The sequence below is a fragment of the Aulonocara sp. 'chitande type north' Nkhata Bay genome, linkage group LG20, assembly GCF_057382095.1.
Source record: "Aulonocara sp. 'chitande type north' Nkhata Bay isolate Kocher_YH1m ecotype deep benthic linkage group LG20, A_spYH_male_GT1.1, whole genome shotgun sequence".
NCBI lineage: Eukaryota > Metazoa > Chordata > Actinopteri > Cichliformes > Cichlidae > Aulonocara > Aulonocara sp. 'chitande type north' Nkhata Bay.
Genome location: NC_141363.1, coordinates 8,645,826 through 8,665,769, shown reverse-complemented (window position 1 = coordinate 8,665,769; position 19,944 = coordinate 8,645,826). Strand labels below are relative to the sequence as shown.

The 19,944-nt window shown below is 41.1% G+C and overlaps 2 protein-coding genes across 8 annotated transcripts; both read left to right on the top strand.

Annotated features, from left to right (window-relative positions):
- Positions 1-961: 961 nt before the first annotated feature.
- On the top strand, positions 962-6,906 carry LOC147305147 (uncharacterized). 2 transcript variants are annotated; one of them, XM_086277314.1, is made up of 4 exons: positions 962-1,335; positions 2,911-2,977; positions 3,670-4,044; positions 6,256-6,906. In XM_086277314.1, the coding sequence occupies exons 2-4, from the start codon at positions 2,926-2,928 to the stop codon at positions 6,471-6,473; spliced, it is 645 nt and encodes a 214-aa protein (XP_086133440.1). In that variant the 5' UTR covers positions 962-1,335; positions 2,911-2,925; the 3' UTR covers positions 6,474-6,906. The 2 variants fall into 2 exon arrangements, with proteins under 2 accessions (XP_086133440.1, XP_086133439.1); XM_086277313.1 differs by lacking the exon at positions 962-1,335 and having other exon boundaries at positions 2,883-2,977.
- A 254-nt stretch (positions 6,907-7,160) lies between these two features.
- Positions 7,161-19,377, top strand: slc26a6.1 (solute carrier family 26 member 6, tandem duplicate 1). Of its 6 annotated transcripts, none has more exons than XM_086277307.1 (19): positions 7,161-7,286; positions 7,491-7,636; positions 7,735-7,874; positions 8,616-8,726; positions 9,023-9,162; positions 9,381-9,545; positions 10,105-10,257; positions 10,907-10,989; positions 11,614-11,761; positions 12,257-12,370; positions 12,523-12,600; positions 12,930-13,025; positions 13,133-13,249; positions 13,431-13,577; positions 15,330-15,419; positions 16,513-16,674; positions 17,659-17,713; positions 18,111-18,235; positions 19,128-19,377. In XM_086277307.1, exons 2-19 carry the CDS (start codon positions 7,491-7,493, stop codon positions 19,155-19,157), a joined length of 2,100 nt encoding a protein of 699 aa, XP_086133433.1. In that variant the 5' UTR covers positions 7,161-7,286; the 3' UTR covers positions 19,158-19,377. The 6 variants fall into 6 exon arrangements, 5 of the variants coding, with proteins under 5 accessions (XP_086133433.1, XP_086133434.1, XP_086133435.1 ...); XM_086277308.1 differs by having other exon boundaries at positions 7,190-7,286; positions 7,482-7,636; XM_086277309.1 differs by lacking the exon at positions 7,161-7,286 and having other exon boundaries at positions 7,431-7,636; positions 13,133-13,239; positions 13,508-13,577.
- The last annotated feature ends 567 nt before the right edge of the window (positions 19,378-19,944 follow it).

Here is a 19,944-nt window from a genome sequence, read left to right as displayed (position 1 = left end):
TCATAGTGTCAGTATGCTGTGTGTTATTGGCTGAAAGCGAGGATTTATATAACCACTCCTGCCTATACTGTGTATATTTGCGTATTTGTTTATAAAATGCAAATGTAGTGCTTTGAGATGAGATGCTTAAGTGGCACGTTGATATGCGACTGTGTGTGTGTGTGTGTGTGTGTGTGTGTGTGTGTGTGTGTGTGTGAGTGTCCCTGGCATGCAAATGTAGCTGTGGAAGATGCCAAAGAGAATATTCACCTCAGGCATGTTAAATGTCAAAAAGTACAAAAGAGTGTGTGCTCAATGTGTGTTGATTCACTGTCACCTGCTTGGAATTTAACTACGAACACAGATGAAGTGCCCACCTGCACTCTGTGTGTGTGTGTGTTTGCTTGTATTCCTCATGTTGTGGGGACATTATAAAGTCAGTCACATGTGGGGACAGGGGGAGGGTGAAAAACAAGTCCTCTGAATATTAGTATTAGATTACTACATTTAAAGGTGAATTCCTGGTTTATTATTAGACTTCCAATAAATTATGGCAAGTCCATGTAATGTCCTCAGAAGTAATGGAAATAGGACTCTGTGATGATTACTGGTTACTTGACACATGGTCTAAATGCTGGGATTACTGACATTAGCTAAATTAGATTCCAGTGTGTGCACATATCTGGATGTGTACGCACTTGGACGGCTGTGTGCAGGTTGGGGCACATGGAGGGGCCGACTGCAGGTGTCCATGAATATTTTAATATTTCAGTCTTGTCTCATATTGCTTTCTGCTGACCTCCCATCTCACTGCCTGCCACTCACAATGAAAGAAGAAGGAAGAGAGAGGAAGGAGGAAACGGTGAGTAAAAGAGAGGGAGGGTGTTGAAGAAGAGGGACCTGAAAGAACGGGGAAGACAGCTTCTTGCACCATTTCCCATAGCTCTCTTTGTGACCACAACTGTCAGTTAGGAAGGAAGAAAAGATGAGGGGCTAGGGTGAGTGAGCGCATGAGTGCTTGCATGGTGAAGGTGGTGGGGGGCTTCTTGCTGCTGGTTTTTGTTGTTTGAGGAGCGAGAGAGGCAGGATTGTAGGATAATACAGGGGTAAAAAAAAAAAAACAACTATTAAACTTTTAAGAAATTTTACACTTTATGAAAACCTTTTTGTTTGTCTAGAATTTCGCCTGTGGTTTTCAAGCAGGAGAGTGGAAATAATTGATAAAAATCCAGTTTCAGAGATCTTCACAGACTGGTGTGGGGAAGTGTGAGCTGGGAAATTGCCCCTGAGTCTTCTGACCCACTGACCCTGTGTCAGCATCTGCAGAAGGAGGAGCATTTTACATCTATCAGAGAGGTACACTCTCTCTCTCTCCTGGCTTTTCATCACTGTTTCTGATGTTGATCCATTACTTATTGTTGTTTGTATTGTTGTGATGTTTTGTTTGTTTATTTGTTTTCCCTTTTTGTTCCTCAACTTTAATGGGTAATACTCAAATATTATCTATAAACATTATAGTGTACAGTACCACGCAAAAGTAATGATTACTTTATATTTTTTCCTTCCAAGCCAGCCAACCCATTCTTGTAAATTTGTTCTGTCTTTAGGCACTTTGTTACTAGCAGCCTGTGACAGAAGCACATCATTTTTCACATTTCTTTAGTCAAAGATAACACGTTTGTGTGTGTGTGTGTGTGTGTGTGTGTGTGTGTGTGTGTGTGTGTTGGATATAAATTAAACTGTCTGCCTTAATCTTAAACCAGACACTACAGCTTATATACAGCTCACCTGCCCTAACTATAAGCTAAAAAAGAGCTTATAGTTAGGGCAGGTGACCCTGAACCACTCCTGAATTATGATCCTATAGGCTCAGATTGCTACAGGACTTGCACAGCACTTCATGTGATGCACTGACCATTTCTTCTTTTCTCACTTCCCTTTATTTCCCACCTATTTATATATCACTGCAAGATGTCGTTAAACTTTGCCTGTTTTTCCTTCTCACAGTTACAAAGTGCTTGCTTTTAGGGAGTCATTTGATTCTTGGGCTTTTCTCTCAAATACTCTGGGCTCTTTAAGCATCTTGAGGAAAACTGTTTTTGTGATCCGGTGGGGGGGCTTCAACAGAAAAACAGTATGCCCTTCAGTTGATCCACTGTTCACTGAAGGGCCAGTGCAGGGTCTCAGTGAAGGGTGGCTGTCAAGAAGCCATTCATAAGAAGGGAAACAGGGAGAAAAGGCTGATATATGTCAAATTACACAAGAATTGGACTTAAAATCAGTCACAACAGGCCTTAGGAATGAATCTCAATTTTAAAGTTTTGGTTCAAATCATCTTTAACATGAACAACAGTGAGTCTCTACAGCCATCTGTAAAACCTGGTAGAGCTTCCATCATGTTAGACTTCAACATTACTGAAGCAGTGTGGGATCATCTTGACAGAGAACGGAACAAAAAGCAGCCAACGTCCAAAGAAGAGCTTTGAATGTCCTTCAAAAAAGCCTGGCCACGTGTACCTGGAGACTGCTTAAATAAATTAGAATAAAGCCTAAGAGTGACTGTACTGAAGAATAAAGGTGGTCTTACAAAATATTGACTTTCATCCTTATTCGAATTGTACAAACTGTTTTTGCCTTGTAGTGTGTATTTACATTTATGTTTGCACATTTCAGCAAATCACTGCAAATCCTTCTTAATTCACTTACAAATATAAAGAAATGAGGGCTGGGAGGAGAGCTTTGCTTTGGTGTCAACATGTCTATTAGTCTTAACAATGTTTATCTTTTGTCTTAACCCAAATTCAAAAGTATGGTATGAAGGGAATTCCATCCAGCAACTGTTTCTTTCTCTAAAAGTGGACTGCCTTTCAGATAGACTTAGTGTGATTGCTACAGCTACAAAGATTAAAGAAAATGTATATTTGCTCTCAGGCTCCTGGACTGGTAATGTTACCTGACCGCCTGCCTTTCATTGGTTCATCTGGGACTAAATCAACAGGTAATCGATGAGATTCAAGGACTATATTACTGAAGAGTTAGATAAAGTGATCTAACTCACAGCTATTATAATTAATGAGTGTTTTATTTTGTGCAATGTGGTTATTTCTGTGGCAGAGTTGCCCTTTTGACAGTGCAAGGTCTCCACAAACAAAATGATACAAGTTATGAAATCATACAAGCAGAAGTTTTCATGTAGCATAAATCCAACTCAAATTGTGTCACCTCTTTATAGACATGTCTTTATCTCACCACATGACAATATTCTGACACTGGTCAACAAATGCACTTTGTTGAACACTGTCCTTTTCAATGTGCTATAGAAAAAGAGATTGATTGATAGAATGAGGATTTTGCTACTGGGACTCTTTAACCTGCACTGTGAAAATGTTCACTTGCTCACCTTTTTTAGTTAGCACTTTCCATTTTTATGTCATGATGCTCGCAGTATTGGACAATGAGGATTTCAGCATTTAAGAAATACGTTTTCAAGATTAGACTTTCCATACTTTTTTCCAACAAATCAAGGCGACGTCAGCGATAAACATGGGGATAGACTTCATCAAAAAATGAAAGTTATGGAAAAATTATATTAGGGAAATCAAATCAGTTCTTGTTAGTGCATCAGTTCCAATTACAGTTTATTGACAAAGCAAAAGTTTCTCTTACCATCTCCACTGCTTTTGTTTACAGCCAAGCCAACCCCCTCCTCTCCAGGTCTCTGGCACCCCCACCAGTCCAGTCGCAGAAAGCGTAACAGACAGCAGAAGACTTCTTTCTCCTCTGACACTCACCCTCATCCAGGACCCTCCTCCATCCTCCTCTCAGACGCCACCATGACTCCTTGGGGAAGGCTGGCTCTATCTGAGTCCTGCTTTGACTCAATTCCCAAAATACTTACTCCACGACCCTCTCCACCTCCACCCCCAGCCTCTCCTGTTCCCGAGCAAATACCGTCAGCTACCCCATATCATGGCAGGAGACAAGAAGAAGACAAAGACAGTTCAGGCTCAAGTTTTAACTCTCAAATTCCATCTCCACCTGTGGCAGTCACGCAAAACAGCGCAGGTATGACTACAAAAAGGGACAGCCATTACCAAACAAAACCAGATGACAATATTACTTAAAGTCTAATGAGTCCAGCTACACACATAACGTCCCTGCAGGAACACTTGGTAGTGATTGATACCTAATAGCTGATAGTTAATTTAACGGAGCCTGTAAAATTTAAAAAGAATTCAAATAAGATCACTCACACACTTTAATATACTGTAATTATGCTTTACGATACAAAGAAAAAGTTGGCAGCAGACAGATTATTTTAAAAAATGTTTTTCATGACCCGCCAATTTCCGGGGGCGAGGTCACTGAGGCAGTTAAACAACTCCTTGGTGGCAGAGCCCCTGGTGTTGATGAGGTCCGCCCCGAGTTCCTGAAGGCTCTGGACGTTGTAGGGCTGTCCTGGTTGACACGCCTCTGCAATGTTGCGTGGAGATCAGGGGCAGTACCTGTGGACTGGCAGACCGGGGTGGTGGTCCCCATCTTTAAGAAAGGGGACCGGAGGGTGTGTTCCAACTACAGGGGGATCACACTCCTCAGCCTCCCTGGGAAAGTCTATGCCAGGGTGCTGGAAAGGAGAGTTCGTCCGTTAGTTGAACCTCGGATACAGGAGGAACAATGCGGTTTCCGTCCTGGTCGCGGAACACTGGACCAGCTCTTTATCCTCTCCAGGATACTTGAGGGTGCATGGGAATTTGCCCAACCAGTCTACATGTGTTTTGTGGACTTGGAGAAGGCATTCGACCGTGTCCCTCGGGGTGTCCTGTGGGAGGTGTTGCGGGAATATGGGGTGTCTGGCCCATTGCTACGGGCCATTCGATCCCTATACAACCATTGCAAGAGCTTGGTTCGCATTGCCGGCAATAAGTCGGACTCGTTCCCGGTGGGTGATGGGCTCCGCCAGGGCTGCCCTTTGTCACCGGTTCTGTTCATAATTTTTATGGACAGGATTTCTAGGCGCAGCCAAGTGGCAGAGGGCTTTCGCTTTGGTGGCCTCAGAATCTCATCTCTGATTTTTGCGGATGATGTGGTTCTGTTGGCTTCATCGGGTGAGGGCCTCCAGCTCGCACTGGAACGGTTCGCAGCCGAGTGTGAAGCAGCGGGAATGAGGATCAGCACCTCCAAATCTGAGGCCATGGTTCTCAGCCGGAAAAGGGTGGAGTGCCCACTCCGGGTCCGGGATGAGTTCCTGCCCCAAGTGGAGGAGTTCAAGTATCTCGGGGTCTTGTTCGCGAGTGATGGGAGAAGGGAGCCGGAGATCGACAGACGGATTGGGGCTGCAGCTGCAGTAATGCGGACGCTGCACCGGTCCGTCGTGGTGAAGAGGGAGCTGAGTGTAAAAGCGAAGCTCTCAATTTACCGGTCGGTCTACGTCCCTACCCTCACCTATGGCCACGAGCTGTGGGTAGTGACCGAAAGAACGAGATCGCGGATACAAGCGGCAGAAATGAGCTTCCTCCGAAGGGTGGCTGGCCTCTCCCTTAGAGATAGGGTGAGAAGTTCGGCCATCCGGGAGGGGCTCAGAGTAGAGCAGCTGCTGCTCCACATCGAAAGGAGCCAGCTGAGGTGGTTCGGGCATCTGACAAGGATGCCCCCTGGGCGCCTCCTGGGTGAGGTGTTCCAGGCATGTCCCACCGGGAGGAGGCCCCGGGGCAGACCCAGGACACGCTGGAGAGATTATATCTCTCGGCTGGCCTGGGAACGCCTTGGTATTCCCCCGGATAAGCTGGAGGAGGTGGCTGGGGAGAGGGAGGTCTGGGCCTCTTTGCTTAGGCTGCTGCCCCCGCGACCCGGCCCCGGACAAAGCGGATGAGGATGGATGGATGTTTTTCAAAATTAATTATTAATGCTAAATGGAACACACCCAGTGTTATCACATGTAACCCATTAATTATTATTAAGTATTATGTTTCCTTGTTATTAACTATGATAACTTTAGTGCTACATTGTGTGTCTTATAAAAATACTTTGTCATGTTACATTATACAAAGCACATAAATAGAGTGAATGCAGCTAAAAATCATGTTAGCCTAGCTTTGAGTTACATTGTAAGAAGAGGAACAGAGGCATCAGTTATCAGTTAATCTGACTCATTTAACATGTATCTCCTGTTGATATTATTGTGATATAAAATATGTAATATTCTATGTTTAATATTGTCCTTTAACTGTCTGTGTTTTAATACTGTCCCTGCCCTAACCAGAACATCTTTTTGCACAGGTGGAGCAGCTAAAGATTTGCAGCTGAGGCGGAGGGTGTTGCCTCAGTGTCGGCTTCCTCGTGCCCCCCGTCTCCCACCGCTTCACCCCGTCACTGACCTCAGTTTCTCTCGGAGCTTCACTTTCTCCTTCTTCGAGCTGCCGCTGCACCAGTCTCCTCGCTGGCGTGCCGAGCGTGTCAAAAACCTCTTATTGCTTTTGAAACAGATACACTACTGAAGACGCAGAGCTGCGTGTTCCTACTGATAGTTCAAATCTGCCTTTCTTGAGTATATTATTGTATTAGTAAAATGTGATATTTTATTTTCAAAGTAAGAGTGATGGGTGAGGGATTTTTTTTTTTTTTTTGGCACAATAGGATAAGACAATAAGACTGCATGTTATTCTATTCATTCTGTGTTCATTGCTTTTCGAGAGCTGGATTTTATTTGTTTGATGTTTTGAAATTTATTTAAAAAATAGTTTCTAAGGGTGTGAGTTCATTCCTCTGGTTTTCAGCTCCACAGCAATTTACTTACGTTCCTGTTGTGTGTATTGTGTTATGCGTTATGTGTGTGTATATTTATGAAATAAAAACAACTTTACTATCATTCTAGTTGCTCTGTTTTATCAGCTTTCTCTGTTTTAATGGCTTCTGTTTCATACAGATAGACCTCCTGTAGATTCTCATTTACTCTATAACCTTATCCCTGCCTACCTTTCTCACCCTGTTCTCTCTCTCTCCCTCTCTCTCTCACACACACACACACAAACACACACACACACACACACGTGAGTCTGTGGAAGCTGAGCTGGAATAATAGAGGCATTCAGAGGTACTGAATGAGCTGGTGAATGGGAGGAGAAAGGGGCTGTAAACTAACTGTAATGTCCAGAGTTCAAGGCTCTTTTCCACTTTCCGTGACTCACGTGTAAAAGCGTGTGAAAGTGTGTGAAAGCTTGTGTGTGTGTGCGTTACCCTAATACATGCACTCTCACTGTCACCCAAGTGATCTCTTTGTAATAATGCGGCTTCTTGCTGATAGAGATTAAGTAAGTCTTTTTTCATTCACTGCTTTAATTTGTTTAAGTTTTCCTGAAGAAGCACTTCTTTTCGCTTTTGTCATGTGACTTTATTCACAGATTTAGCACACATGAAAACAGGTCAGCGAGGCACATTAAACAAACACACAGTGTTCAAACGCAGGCAGAATGAAACTTCACTGTGCTCTCAGTAATCTTCCACAGTTATTTCAGATGGACAGCGTTGAGCAAAATGACCGGCCACGCTCCAGGCAGCTTGTTCTCGCACACGCCCTGGACGAAGCACAGCTGGATCTCCTCGGGCAGAGGCTAGAAAAGAAGTGTCTGTCACTTTCGGAGAGGGTAAAGTCACAATGTCGGTGAGTCAAAGGATAACATTTTTTGGCCTTACTGCGTTTGACCCAGCTGTGTTTATCTGAGGCTCTATAGCTGATAGCTTGTGCGTGTTTTCCTCCAGGTGTTCTGGTTCCAGGATAAAAAGCTTCGTGCTGGAGGTTATTCCCGTCCTGTCATGGCTCCCTCATTACTCCGTTGGACACAACGCCGTCGGAGATCTGGTGTCTGGCATCAGCGTTGGGATCATGCATCTACCCCAGGGTTAGGCTACAGCAACAGATAAGAGTATCATAAAAGTCACAAAAGAGTCTGAACTACAGTCTGCCACAATACCTTCACTCACAAATCTATAAAGGCTTCATTCCCCTCCCTTATCGCATTAAGATTTACAATATGACTTTGATTGATAAAGACTAAAGAACTATAATAATCTTTAACCAACAATAAATTATTAAATCCATCAAACTTTCACGTAGATCTTTGTGGCAACTTTGTGGCCCTAACCTTAATTTAAGCACTTAAGTGAGCTGTTTCTTTCTTGTGCATTTTAATATGCTGAATCCAAATATAACATCTAAAATAACTAATTCACAATCATATTTAAGTTTCTGCATTTTACAGCCTGTAAGGTTAAGGTGTAGTGTGTAGGTGGGAGGTTGTGATGCAGAGAAACATTGCTTTCATTGGATAAATATGTAAGCCTGGCCACACGTTTTAATTATTTCAAAATGGAAACTGCAACTGCCAATTCTAGAGGTCACAGCACATTGTGAAAGGAAATAATTTAAAAACATATAACTTTGCTTTGCAGCATTACAGACAAAGTGTCAAATTGAGCTAAGATTTATAATTTCAAGTTCATATCAGACTTCATATGAACCCAGTTTCATTCAAATTTGCTGAAGGGTTTAGAATGAGTGTAAATGTGAAAATTGGCACCTATATTATCCACAGATTTATTCAACACTGATTTGCACAGCCGCCTCCTTTATTCTTTTCCAGGTATGGCCAATGCCATGTTGGCAGGAATTCCTCCAGCATTTGGTCTGTACGCTTCTCTTTATCCTCTGATCGTCTACTTCATCTTTGGCACTTCCAGACACCTCTCCATCGGTGATTCTTACATTTGACGCTTTTCTGGATTTTCCTACAGTCATTCCATACAGTGACGTTTCCATGAGCACCTCTGAAAATCTATTAGGAATTTTTTCTGTTGCAAAAAAAAAAATTTAATCGTTTAAAAAGTATTTTTCTTATTCAATCATTTTACTAAATAAAGCCTAATTCAGTAACTAAAGATACTTCAGGAAAGAGTAAACTAGTTCTGCTGCTCTGTGTGTGTGTGTGTGTGTGTGTGTGTGTGTGTGTGTGTGTGTGTGTGTGTGTGTGTGTGTGTGTGGGTGTGACAGGTACCTTTGCTGTCCTGTCCATCATGATTGGGACTGTGACAGCTAATGTGGAGTTGCTTAGCGACGGTGATGAAGCAGCTGTTGAAGCAGCCAAAGTAAACGTAACGGTGCAAGTCACCTTCCTTTGTGGCCTAATACAAGTACGCGCACACACACACACACACACACACACACACACACACACACACACACACACACACACACACACACACACACACACACACACACACATCCAGAATTGTGATTCTGATATTTTGTAAACTACCATTCATTTATTTTTAATTAATTAAGACTAGAGTGGCACTCAGTCAAAATGGAAATACTAAACCTTCTTGTGTCTGCGTTTGTGTGTCTTTAGCTCCTTTTGTACCTGCTGCGGGGAGGTGTTGTGTGCCGCTGGCTGTCGGATCCTGTAATCAGAGCCTACACCACAGCAGCCGCCCTGCACATGATCATCGTACAGCTGCCGCTAATGACAGGAGCACCAGTACAGAAACATACTGGACTGCTGGCTTCACCTAGGGTCAGTTGAAACAGCTGCACTATCATGCACACATTCAGGCACGCCACCTTTGAGCTGAAATAAGTAAGTCCAGAAACAAGAAACAAAGGAGAGCATCATCCTTTTTTCTAGACTTCATGTAAAAAAACCTCTCTGTGAACTTTTTTTTTTATCAGGAATAAAGAAATAATCTAATGATACCTCCTAACTGCATGGGCCGTGGCTGTAAATTACTTTCTTTTTCTTTGGCACTACGTGGTGCAAATTAAACTCCTTCAAAGACACATCGTGTCACCTCTACACTGACAGTATTGCACTTCTTAAGTGTCAGGGTGTTTTATCAGCACTTTGCAGGTGGTTGATTTCCTCCAGAGCCACTGAACTGTAAGGTTTGATGTGCACTAGAGCACATGAATCTGAAAATGTGAAAACCATTTAGTTGGGCATTTGGACATGTGAGTATATTCTTCTGGAGCTACCTCAGGTGGCCGTAAGAGCAAATGCAGTTTCCTGCTGCGTTATTAAAGCAGGTCCTATAATTTGAAAGTGCAGCTGGAAGTTTTGTGTGTGTGTCTTGCAGACTTTCATAGATGTTCTGTATGGAGTGACCAATGCTGTAACAGGAACTCTGTTAGTCTCTTTGGTTTCTTTGCTGATGCTCATCGGAGGCAAACTGCTGAATGAGCGGTTTAAGAACAAACTGCCTGTCGCCATACCATGGGAGCTTATACTGGTGAAACACACACAGACACACACGCACACACACGCACACACACAAACACATAAACAGTAGACTCATGTCCATAAGATGCACCCAGATGGACAGATGCCACGGTGATGAACTGATGAATGACTCATAATTATATAATAATCTGTTTTTAATCTCCAAAGCCACGATTCTCCACATACAGCAAATATGTGCACCTGGACACTGGTTAATCATCATTCTCTTGTCTGATGTGTTGATAAGAATTGAATTTGTTTGTTTGTACTGCTTCTCAGTTCTTCAAGTAATTTAAAGATTTCAATTAAGGATTACTGTAACATTTTTTAATGTAGTTACAGCTATGTAATTACACAGCTATTTAATTTTATAACAAAAAAAGAGAGCGAGAGAGGTAAAAAACGTACTGCGTGCAAAAGAACTCCCGACGTTTTTTATGCTTCATGTTTTCAGTTATATACAATTGTAGGTTTTGTAGTATATCATGGGGGAAAAAGCTTTAAGACAAAGGCTAGTTTTATCAGTTATCTGTTTATGTCAGTGTGTACTTGAACTGGCCGATTTATGTGATATTAGGATGCAGATTACTTTATATTCTTCTTTTCCAAAGTGAACATTCAGTGCAGAAAATGTCACTTCCACTGCTTTTCTCTCATAGATTGTTCTCAGCACCCTCCTGTCAGTACAGATGGATCTGGCTGGACAGCACAGAGTCCAGGTGGTGGGACACATACCCAGTGGGTCAGTAGAACTGGGTTATTGTTTGTTTGCTTTAGTCATTTAGATTTGCTTTTTCTTTTTTCTTCTTTTCTTCTTCTTTTAAAAAAAAAAAAAATCAAATAGTCACGATTGTCAATGATTGTCAAGCTGGAAATGCTAACTTCTAACTGTCAAATGTAATATTCCCTCCAACACAAAAGCAACAAAAAGACTCTGAAAAATCCTTTTAGAAAAATGGTCTGAAATGAATCAGTTTAATGTGACTCCAGAAAAATGTAATTCTCTCTAACTCAAAGTGAGTCAAGTAGATTTATGGCAGAAAAAGACATTATGCTGCTTTTATTTACCTATTAGCTTTAAAGTGTTAATATCATGCAAAGAAAATGACACTAACATCTAAACTGTAGCTCACAAATATTTCTATGAGAAGAAAAGTATCAGTTCTTCATGCTTTTGTTGTCATGTTGCAAATGTGCTGCTAGCTTTGTCACACCTGATAGCTTTAAGAAAATGCTGTGTTATGATGAATAATTCACAAGGTAGTCATAATTCTTTATAATACTGAATATTATAATTTCTTTCCTTTTAATAATATCTTAGTCACTGAGTCAAAGAACCTCTCCTCCTCCTCCTGCTCCTCTCCAGCCTGTCTCCCCCAGCTCTTCCCTCCTTGTCTCAGTCCAGAGAGCTTTTCATTCCAGCTCTGTCCTTGGCTTTGATTGGCTTCAGTTTCCTCTCAGCCATGGGCTCAATGTTTGCCAACAAACATGGCTACTGTGTGGACCCGAGTCAGGTACATTCACCCCAATAACAGTTTAACTCAGATCAGAAAATACATACTCTGTTATTTGTTTCAATATCGTGCAGAGAAACTGAGAGAAGTAAAGTTAATTAAAGGTGTTTTAATGAAACTGCACTTCCAGTGCCTTCTGGAAATTAAAGTGGTGTCCCCAGATTTCTGCAAATGTAGGCACACTTGCTGAACCTCAGCTTTGATTCCCTTCAAACTCTTTTTTTGAAGTTTGTCTGACTTTCCTGGATGAATCTTCTTTGAACAATTCACTGCAACTACTTCCTTTTTTAGCCTCATTGTTAAATCTGCTGTAGAGACGACTGAGAGTAAGTCAGAGTTTTCTGGCCGTGCAACCCAGGGCAGGGCAAAAATGAAGAGTAGGGTGATGTACTGTAGATACAGAACATGTAGAAATCAAATATAAGTGATAAATGTGATGTAGCTAGTCATTTAGCCATTTAAAGATGTGGACTCAGCTGTATGTCCCTGCCTCAGGACCTGCTGGCGCTGGGTCTGTGTAACACCATTGGAGCGATGTTTCAGTGCTTTGCTGTCAGCTGCTCCTTTTCTCGCAGCATGGTCCAGGAAAGCATCGGTGTCAAAACACAGGTCAATTATCTTTTTCAGAAGTCCAGCTCCCTTCAGCTAAACACATTTTTAATCAGGCTAAAATAGCACCTACTAAAACGTTATGAGTCTCATAATGTGCTGTAAGTCATTTTCTTCTTTGCTTGCGGTGTTCTTTTTGTTCATATTTTTAGATGGCTGGTCTGGTGTCAGCTCTGTTGATTCTGACAGTCTTGTTGGAGATTGGTTATCTCTTTGAGCAGCTGCCAAAGGTAAAGCGAATCTAACATAACAGGTATTATTAATGTTTATTATACAAGCTCTTACAGCTAGAGTTCAAATCACCAGACTCTCACCCATGGCAGTCACGTTTTCCAGACAGCAACAGAGAAATGGAATATTTAAAGTTTTTAGTATTATTTTGATGATAAGTAAGAACTTCTTTCTGGCAAGTTTACACGTGATTACAGGACATGAAATGAGGTGAGTCAATGTCTCGTAGCGCTAAGACACCTTTACTTTCCCTAAAGCATGGAAACGATCGCCAGGGTGATTCACGTGTCTGAGCCAATGTTGGGTAATGGTTTGCTGTGTGTACCAGGCAGTGCTGGCAGTGATTATCGTGGTGAACCTTCAGGGCATACTGGCTCAGTTCAGAGATGTGCGTCTGCTCTGGAAATCTGACAGATTAGACCTGGTGGGCTTGGCGCACACACATCATTAATCATAGCACAGAAACAGCTACAAACACCATTCCGGGACTGATCCAGGAATTTTCCCTCTCTTCTCCCTGCGTTCCTTTAGCTCGTGTGGATAGTGTCACTGACTTCCACCTTCATTTTTAACCTGGATCTGGGTCTGGCTGTGGCTGTCGTCTTCTCTCTGGTCACACTCCTTTACAGGACACAACAGTCAGTGAATGTGATTTTACAAACCTTACATGGAGCATTTTGGACCAAAAGAAAAAAAAGATCACTGTATTTATTTTGGAGTGAAAATCCAAAAGTCCCTGCCAACATTTATTATGTTTTCACAAAGTCATTGCTTCACATACTTTTATATGGTTTAAATGGTTCCACTGTCTGTTTCTCTCCCCCCTCAGGACTCAGGACGACTTGTGCACTCATCAGTATTCCCCTCTGTCTCTCTCACACTTTTCATCTTGTCCTCATCTTCCAGCTCCACCACCGTTGTTTTGGGTCACATTCCTGGTACAGACTGTTACAGAGATGTGGAGCTCTACCTTGAGGTAAACTTCAGAAAAATATAAATCCATCTCACAACATCAAAGAAAAGAAATAATCAGAAAATCATTAAAACACAACCCCAGTGCAGTCCCTGTTCTGTTTTGTTACAGTTTTAACTTTGAAATCTTTTCCAAGCGACTATAAACGTTGAGAACATGACGGTCGTTGATCTAAAGAAGAGATTCTTTGAAATTCTTATAAGGTCAGAGTATAAATGAGGTTTCACTACACAGCTGCAGAACTGACTGAATTTAAACTCTCTTCAGACTTCTTGTTACACTTTTATTTGGGGTTTCTCCTCCTTCAGCATCTCTCTGTGATTTAAGCTTCTTTCTGATCAGCTTCAGTTTTACACACCCTTTATATTTGCTCCTTAAGGCGAAGTATTCCTTGTGTCCAGATGTGTAAAATATGTCTGTAGGACGAGGGTTAATAATCCAGTCGTTCGTAATTGGGTCATGGGCTATTAAAATGTGAAGAGCTACAACGATTTATTGATTGGCAGAGATGAATCACGCTGACATTACATGACTCCCGATGATCCTGGCTGGCTGCAGTCTGTGAGCTAGCGTATGTAAAGTGGTATCAGTATGAAAGCCAGTCAATTATGAATTCTCCACAGCTTGTTTTGTATCTGCACATCAATCTTTCAGACAGAGGCTGGTGTGCAAATTAGCATAAACACATCAACATCAGCGTGAAAGACTTTTTGTAGATTTTTTTGACATAATGGAAAAGCCTTTGGGAAATACGTAGATATATTTAAGCTGGAATATTTCAGTAGCTGTGTATGCATGCATCACAGCTATTAAATCCCTTTGCCCTCATCAAAACGAATCTCCGTTGTTTATGTTGATGATATAAAGTACTAAACCCCCCACCGAGAGAAAAAGCATACATGACACCCAATAACAAACCATGTTTTCTTCCTCAGGTCAGGTTTTATTAAGTGAAACTGTCACAGAGCCAAAACCTACTAAAAATACACCCCAGGCTGAAACCGACCATCTGTCACACATCAAAATACCAAACTGCAACCCAAGGCAATCTGTCTGGGCACAGAGCATCAGTGACTTCCTGTTAACTTCTCACTCTCTGTTCCCTCCACTCGATTCTCTCCTCAGTCTGTTACTCTGGTGGCTGCTGCACATCTGCCCTCTGTGTATGTTCTTCATCTTACATCATAGATGTTGTGGTACTGTATACAGTGGAATTCCCTGTAGAAGACCCTACATGAATCACAGATTACCCAACAAAAGATCCAGATTAGCTGAGAAAAAAGAACCCATGTCTCTAAAGTCTAAATACAAACAGCCATTTTCTTACTCTTTAACTTAGCAGTTAGCAGTTAAGTCTCAGGGTCATGTTTTATTTGAGCAATAAGAAACAGCCTTTTTTTTCTATAGCTATATAGACTTAAACTGTTTGACCTTAAAATGAAGAATTTAAGTCTTTATGTGTATAGATATTTAATGGTAACAATAATGAATATTAAGTCTGTCCATACATCTGCTGAAAATATAACAGCAAAATAGAGAACATATACAAATACCTTCATCAATATCTAGTAGCATCTTTTTTTAATGAACAAAGGAGATGGCACAGGTGTTACCCTACTGTACTGCACACATCTGTTTTTCTAATGTCCCTTAAAGTGAGTGCACCAGAATTTTGCTGCAAGTACTGCCCGTGTGTCACTACAGTAACCTGTTACACCTGTCCACTGTTAAATGCATGTCTGTTTTTCTTAACAGGCGAAGCAAATTCCAGGCGTGACGATACTCACATGTTCAAGTCCACTTTACTTTGCCAACTCTGAACTGGTGTTCACAAAGATAAGACAGGTGCCAATACACACACACACACACACACACACACACACACACACACATGCACGCACACACACACATACATATGCACACACACATTGATCTCCTAGAGCTCTGTCCTGATATGTAACTATTAATCTTGAATCTTCAACCTAATGATTACCAAACATTAAGTCTTTTAGACATAAAACTCTAATCAGCCAATCACATAGCAGTAGCTCAGAGACAGGTGATTTAGGTGACTTTGAACGTAGGATGAGAAAAGACGGGCTGGACTGAGTATTTCACAAACTGCTGATCTACTGCAATTTTCCCACATGACCATCTCTACAGTTTGCAAAGAATGGGATGAAAGAGAGAAAATATCCCGTGAGCAGCAGTTCTAAAGGAAAAATGCCCTTTTCATGTCAGAGGTCAAAGGAAAAGGACTCGACATGGTAGACATGGTAACAGAAAAGTGACAGTAAATCAAATAATCACAGATTACAACCATGAAGAGCATCTCTGAACACAAATGTCGAAGCAAACGAACTGCAGCACCACAGGACCACACTGAGTACCACTCCTGTCAGCTAAAGACAAAAAACTGAAGCTGCAATTTGGCAAAACTGGACAGTAGAAAATTGGAAAAATTTACCCTCATCTGATGAGTTTTGATTTCTGCTGCAACGTTCAGATGGGAGGGTCAGGATTTGGTGTAAATAACATGAAAACTTGGCTCCATCCTACCTCGTATCAACAGTTCACTGTATTCAGATGATATCCATGGTCACCAGATCCCATAGCGCACCGTTTGGATGTGGTGGAATTTGAGATTCACATGAAGGATGTGCAGCCGACAAATATGCAGCAACTGTGTGATGCTGGCACATCAGCGTGAGACCAAAATCTCTGAGGAATGTTTCCAGAAACTGAATCGGTGAAAATGTCCAGTGAGTGTAACTCTGAGTTTCATCGCCAGCCCCATGCTTTATGCAATGTGCTTGTGTGTGTATTTGTGCACCTCTAGTTGAAATAGAAAAATCTCAAAAGCATGTTTGAAGCACTGAAATGTAAATTTTTCACTTGTAACTTTTCCTCTTCACTTCTTTCCTCTTGCAACTTGGAGACGGTGAATCATGGTCAGAAGGAAAACTCAGCTGGAGTTCACATCGCTGCTTCTTCGGTTTCTTCCCCCCCAGCGCAGACACACATGCACACCTACTGCTTGGTTCTGGATCTCAGCTCTGTTACCTTCATGGACTCTGTGGCCATGATGGCACTTTGCAAGGTGAGGAGAGAAGTGCAGGATGAATGCAGCCAATGTATTTCTATGAAGAAATAATTTATTTGTTTGATATATTTATATTTACTCTAAACAGTCTAAAGGGAACTTATTCTCTGAGGCACTGTCATAGTGGGCAGTATTGTAGGTTTTTTATTTGTTCTCTGAAAACTTCTCTTTCCACTATCACCCAGAAAAAAAAATTTACTGAATAAAATCTATAGAAGCCAGTAACATGCTACGAATAATGCTAATGCTAATGTAAATGGGTAAGATGCTAAATAATGACAAGATAATTAAAATCTACAAGACTCCAGGTCAAACAGAGTCCAGATATATTTTTCTGAGACAATAGTTCTAAGTTCCTAAAATTTATCTTCATGTTTGAAAGTAAAGTGAAACGTATTTTGCAGGTTTTTTTGTGTGTGTGTTGGAACAGATCAGTGTTGTGTCAGCAGCAAATGTGGAGATTATGAAGGAAACTACAACAGACTGAAGCTGAATGAACAAAATAATGACATTTTCTTTCTCACTAAGCTAAAGCTTTTCTTTACCTACAACTTTTTGTCACAGATAAGACAGAAAATATAGTTTAGAGAAATATTCAGTCAGTTGTTTTACGTCAATATCACTAAAAATAAATTCAGCTTTAGAAACTGGATCACCAAACAGATGTATTCACTAATTCTCAAGGCCTCGGGAGGGAAAAAGTGCTGTCAGCCTGATATCTTTTTGCTGATTAAAGATATTAGCAAGAAATGGTTATGTAAGAAAAGACCAGCGTACTGGTCACGTGTGAGATAAAAACAAACCACGCGATTAACAACGTCACACGTGTGCATGTTGACGCAGAGCTTTTGCATAATTCTTATCTAATGGATAAGAAGAATTGAAACGTATTCATCCCACTATGTATACATGTGCTTTTATATGATATTGGTAATGTTTATATGGTCACAAGATCCCTATGTTTGTGTGTGTTTTCACCAGGTTGTAGAAGTCTTGGACATCCAGGGTGTCGGTGTTTTTCTGGCAGCTTGCCCAGGTCAGCCTCATGTTTCATGCGCTCTTACTGTATCTCCCACAGAGTGACTTATCTTCTATTTCTCTCTCACACACTCATTCACGCACACACCCACACACACACACCCTCCGTTTCTCTTGGGTTTGGCTGTTACTGTTTCCACAGGTCAGGTTCTCACAACCCCTCCTAACTGGAGCTTTGCTTCAAGCTTCTTTTTCTTTCATTTTGAACTTCATGTAGCTGTCGCATTTTTTTTTCTTTAGGAGCTTTTTTTTGTATGCCAGTGCACACACGGCAGGTTGTGTCTTTCTAATGAGACATGGGAGTGTAAAAGCATTTTCCATGTGATTAACATCAGTAAATATTTCAAATTACGCTGTAAATTCTGTGATTTCTAATTCTCTCTGCATGTTTACAGAGAAAGTTTTATCCCAGCTCCAGACTCAGGGTTGTATACCAGACAGCCTGCCCCGCTCCTGTCTCTTTCCATCAGTCCATCATGCCGTCCAGCACTGCCTCACCATCCTACCCAGGTCCCTGGAGGTACGCACCATATATATATATATATATATATATATATATATATATAGGTAGATAGATAGATAGACAATTCTTTTATTCTGCCTATTGCAACTGCTCAACTCCACTTTCACAGGGAAGCAGAGCTCATACACTCCTAAAATCATCTCATATTTTTAAATATGTGTTTTGTTGAGCAGCAGGTTTTCTGCTGTGTTTGTGTAGCCACATCGAACATGTAACTGTTTACAGCTCCTCTGTACTGTACTACTGCATCTGTGAAACTGACTCACTCACTTGTGTAGTCAGTACAGGCTGAAAAATACTAAGTGTGAAAATGCAAATTGAGAAAAGAAAAGACAAGAAAGAAGGGTAGGGGTGTAGTTAGTTAGAGGTGAATTTAGCAGACTGTAGGCTGGTACACTGTCTCTGATTGAGGCGGGAGGATTGAAGCTGTGTTAGCTGGATTTGCATGTGAGTCTTTTCAGTTGCATTTTTAGATCATGTATGAAGGTGATTGGATCTGGCTGACCAGAGGAGACAGTGTGGATCACAAAATATTATTTCTGTGTCCGAAAACTCTCTTTGCTCATTCAATCATTTCTCCCAATATAAAATTAAAATGCTTAGTCATAGTTACCAGTAAACTGAGATTTTGGACACTTATTGTCACAGGTGCAGTCACAGCTCTTGGGAGAATTGTATGCGTGTTGTGAACACTATGTTTGTTTTGTTCTGTTGGGGGGATTTTTACACTCTATCTATTGAACTGTAAATCTGGTGAACTGATATTTTGCTGCACTGGTTTTCTTTCCTTTAAATTGCTCATTTAAACTGTAATCTGCTATTGTGTGCTTTTGTGTCGCATTTCAACATATTTAAAGATTTTCTTTGTTTATTCTTTGCTTCTAATCAGGAAATCAACTCGGACACAAGCATTTGTTAAAACAACAAAGGGACAATAATTCTGCATAAAGCAGACCCCAAACACAACCCTGGGGTGGACGGCGTCCATTTATTTTTGACAGAAATGCTCTTTTGCATTTGCATGTTGCACATTTCCCAGGTTGGCTTTTCTCAGTCTTTGCTTTTTTGTATTTCCACAAATAAATGTAACAACAAATGTATTCTCCATTTCATGCTGTTATTAAACATTCTGAAATTTTGCTGATTTTCAATGCAGAGTGAAAAGTTTGAATCTCCTGGTTTTGAGCCTAGTACACCTGCTGCTCCGCAGCACTATCTGTCACACCAGAAAGGACTCAAACCCAAACATCCTAGCTTTGAAGAGAAGCGCCTTATCCATTAAGCTGTTGAGACTTGAGAATACCTGATGACAATGCAGACACAGAGCACTGATGGGCTTATTCATTAACCGAGGCAACAGTGTTCTTACAGTTTTTCTCCATCGCTTTGGTGCTTTTCTCACATCACTATTAACATTAAAATGCTCACTTTTTGTACAGCCATTTACAATAAAATCTACAGTAAAGTTAAACATTCCTGTAGTTAGGGAAGTAAGTGAGTACAAGACACTGAATACGTATGTTTCCCATTTTTACTGTGTAGGCTGTTTGTAATTCTACAACATTGTGCAAAAGAAAAATACTCTACAGTCACTTATTTAGAATAAACATAAGAAACACCCTTTTGGAACAGCTGTGCACAAATGTGAACAATATAACAGTACATATTGTAGCTGAACATATGTAAATCATTCTGGCACATCCAGA

Bases quoted from the DNA above. Each gene is read 5' to 3' on its own strand.
- LOC147305147 (XM_086277313.1), top strand. From the start codon at position 2,893: ATGTATATTTGCTCTCAGGCTCCTGGACTGGTAATGTTACCTGACCGC. The intron at 2,978-3,669 runs GTAATCGATGAG...TTTTGTTTACAG, and splicing joins ATCTGGGACTAAATCAACAG to CCAAGCCAACCCCCTCCTCT. The intron at 4,045-6,255 runs GTATGACTACAA...CTTTTTGCACAG, and splicing joins AGTCACGCAAAACAGCGCAG to GTGGAGCAGCTAAAGATTTG.
- slc26a6.1 (XM_086277306.1), top strand. From the start codon at position 7,446: ATGAAACTTCACTGTGCTCTCAGTAATCTTCCACAGTTATTTCAGATG. The intron at 10,990-11,613 runs GTCAGTAGAACT...GCTCCTCTCCAG, and splicing joins GTGGGACACATACCCAGTGG to CCTGTCTCCCCCAGCTCTTC. The intron at 11,762-12,256 runs GTACATTCACCC...TCCCTGCCTCAG, and splicing joins ACTGTGTGGACCCGAGTCAG to GACCTGCTGGCGCTGGGTCT.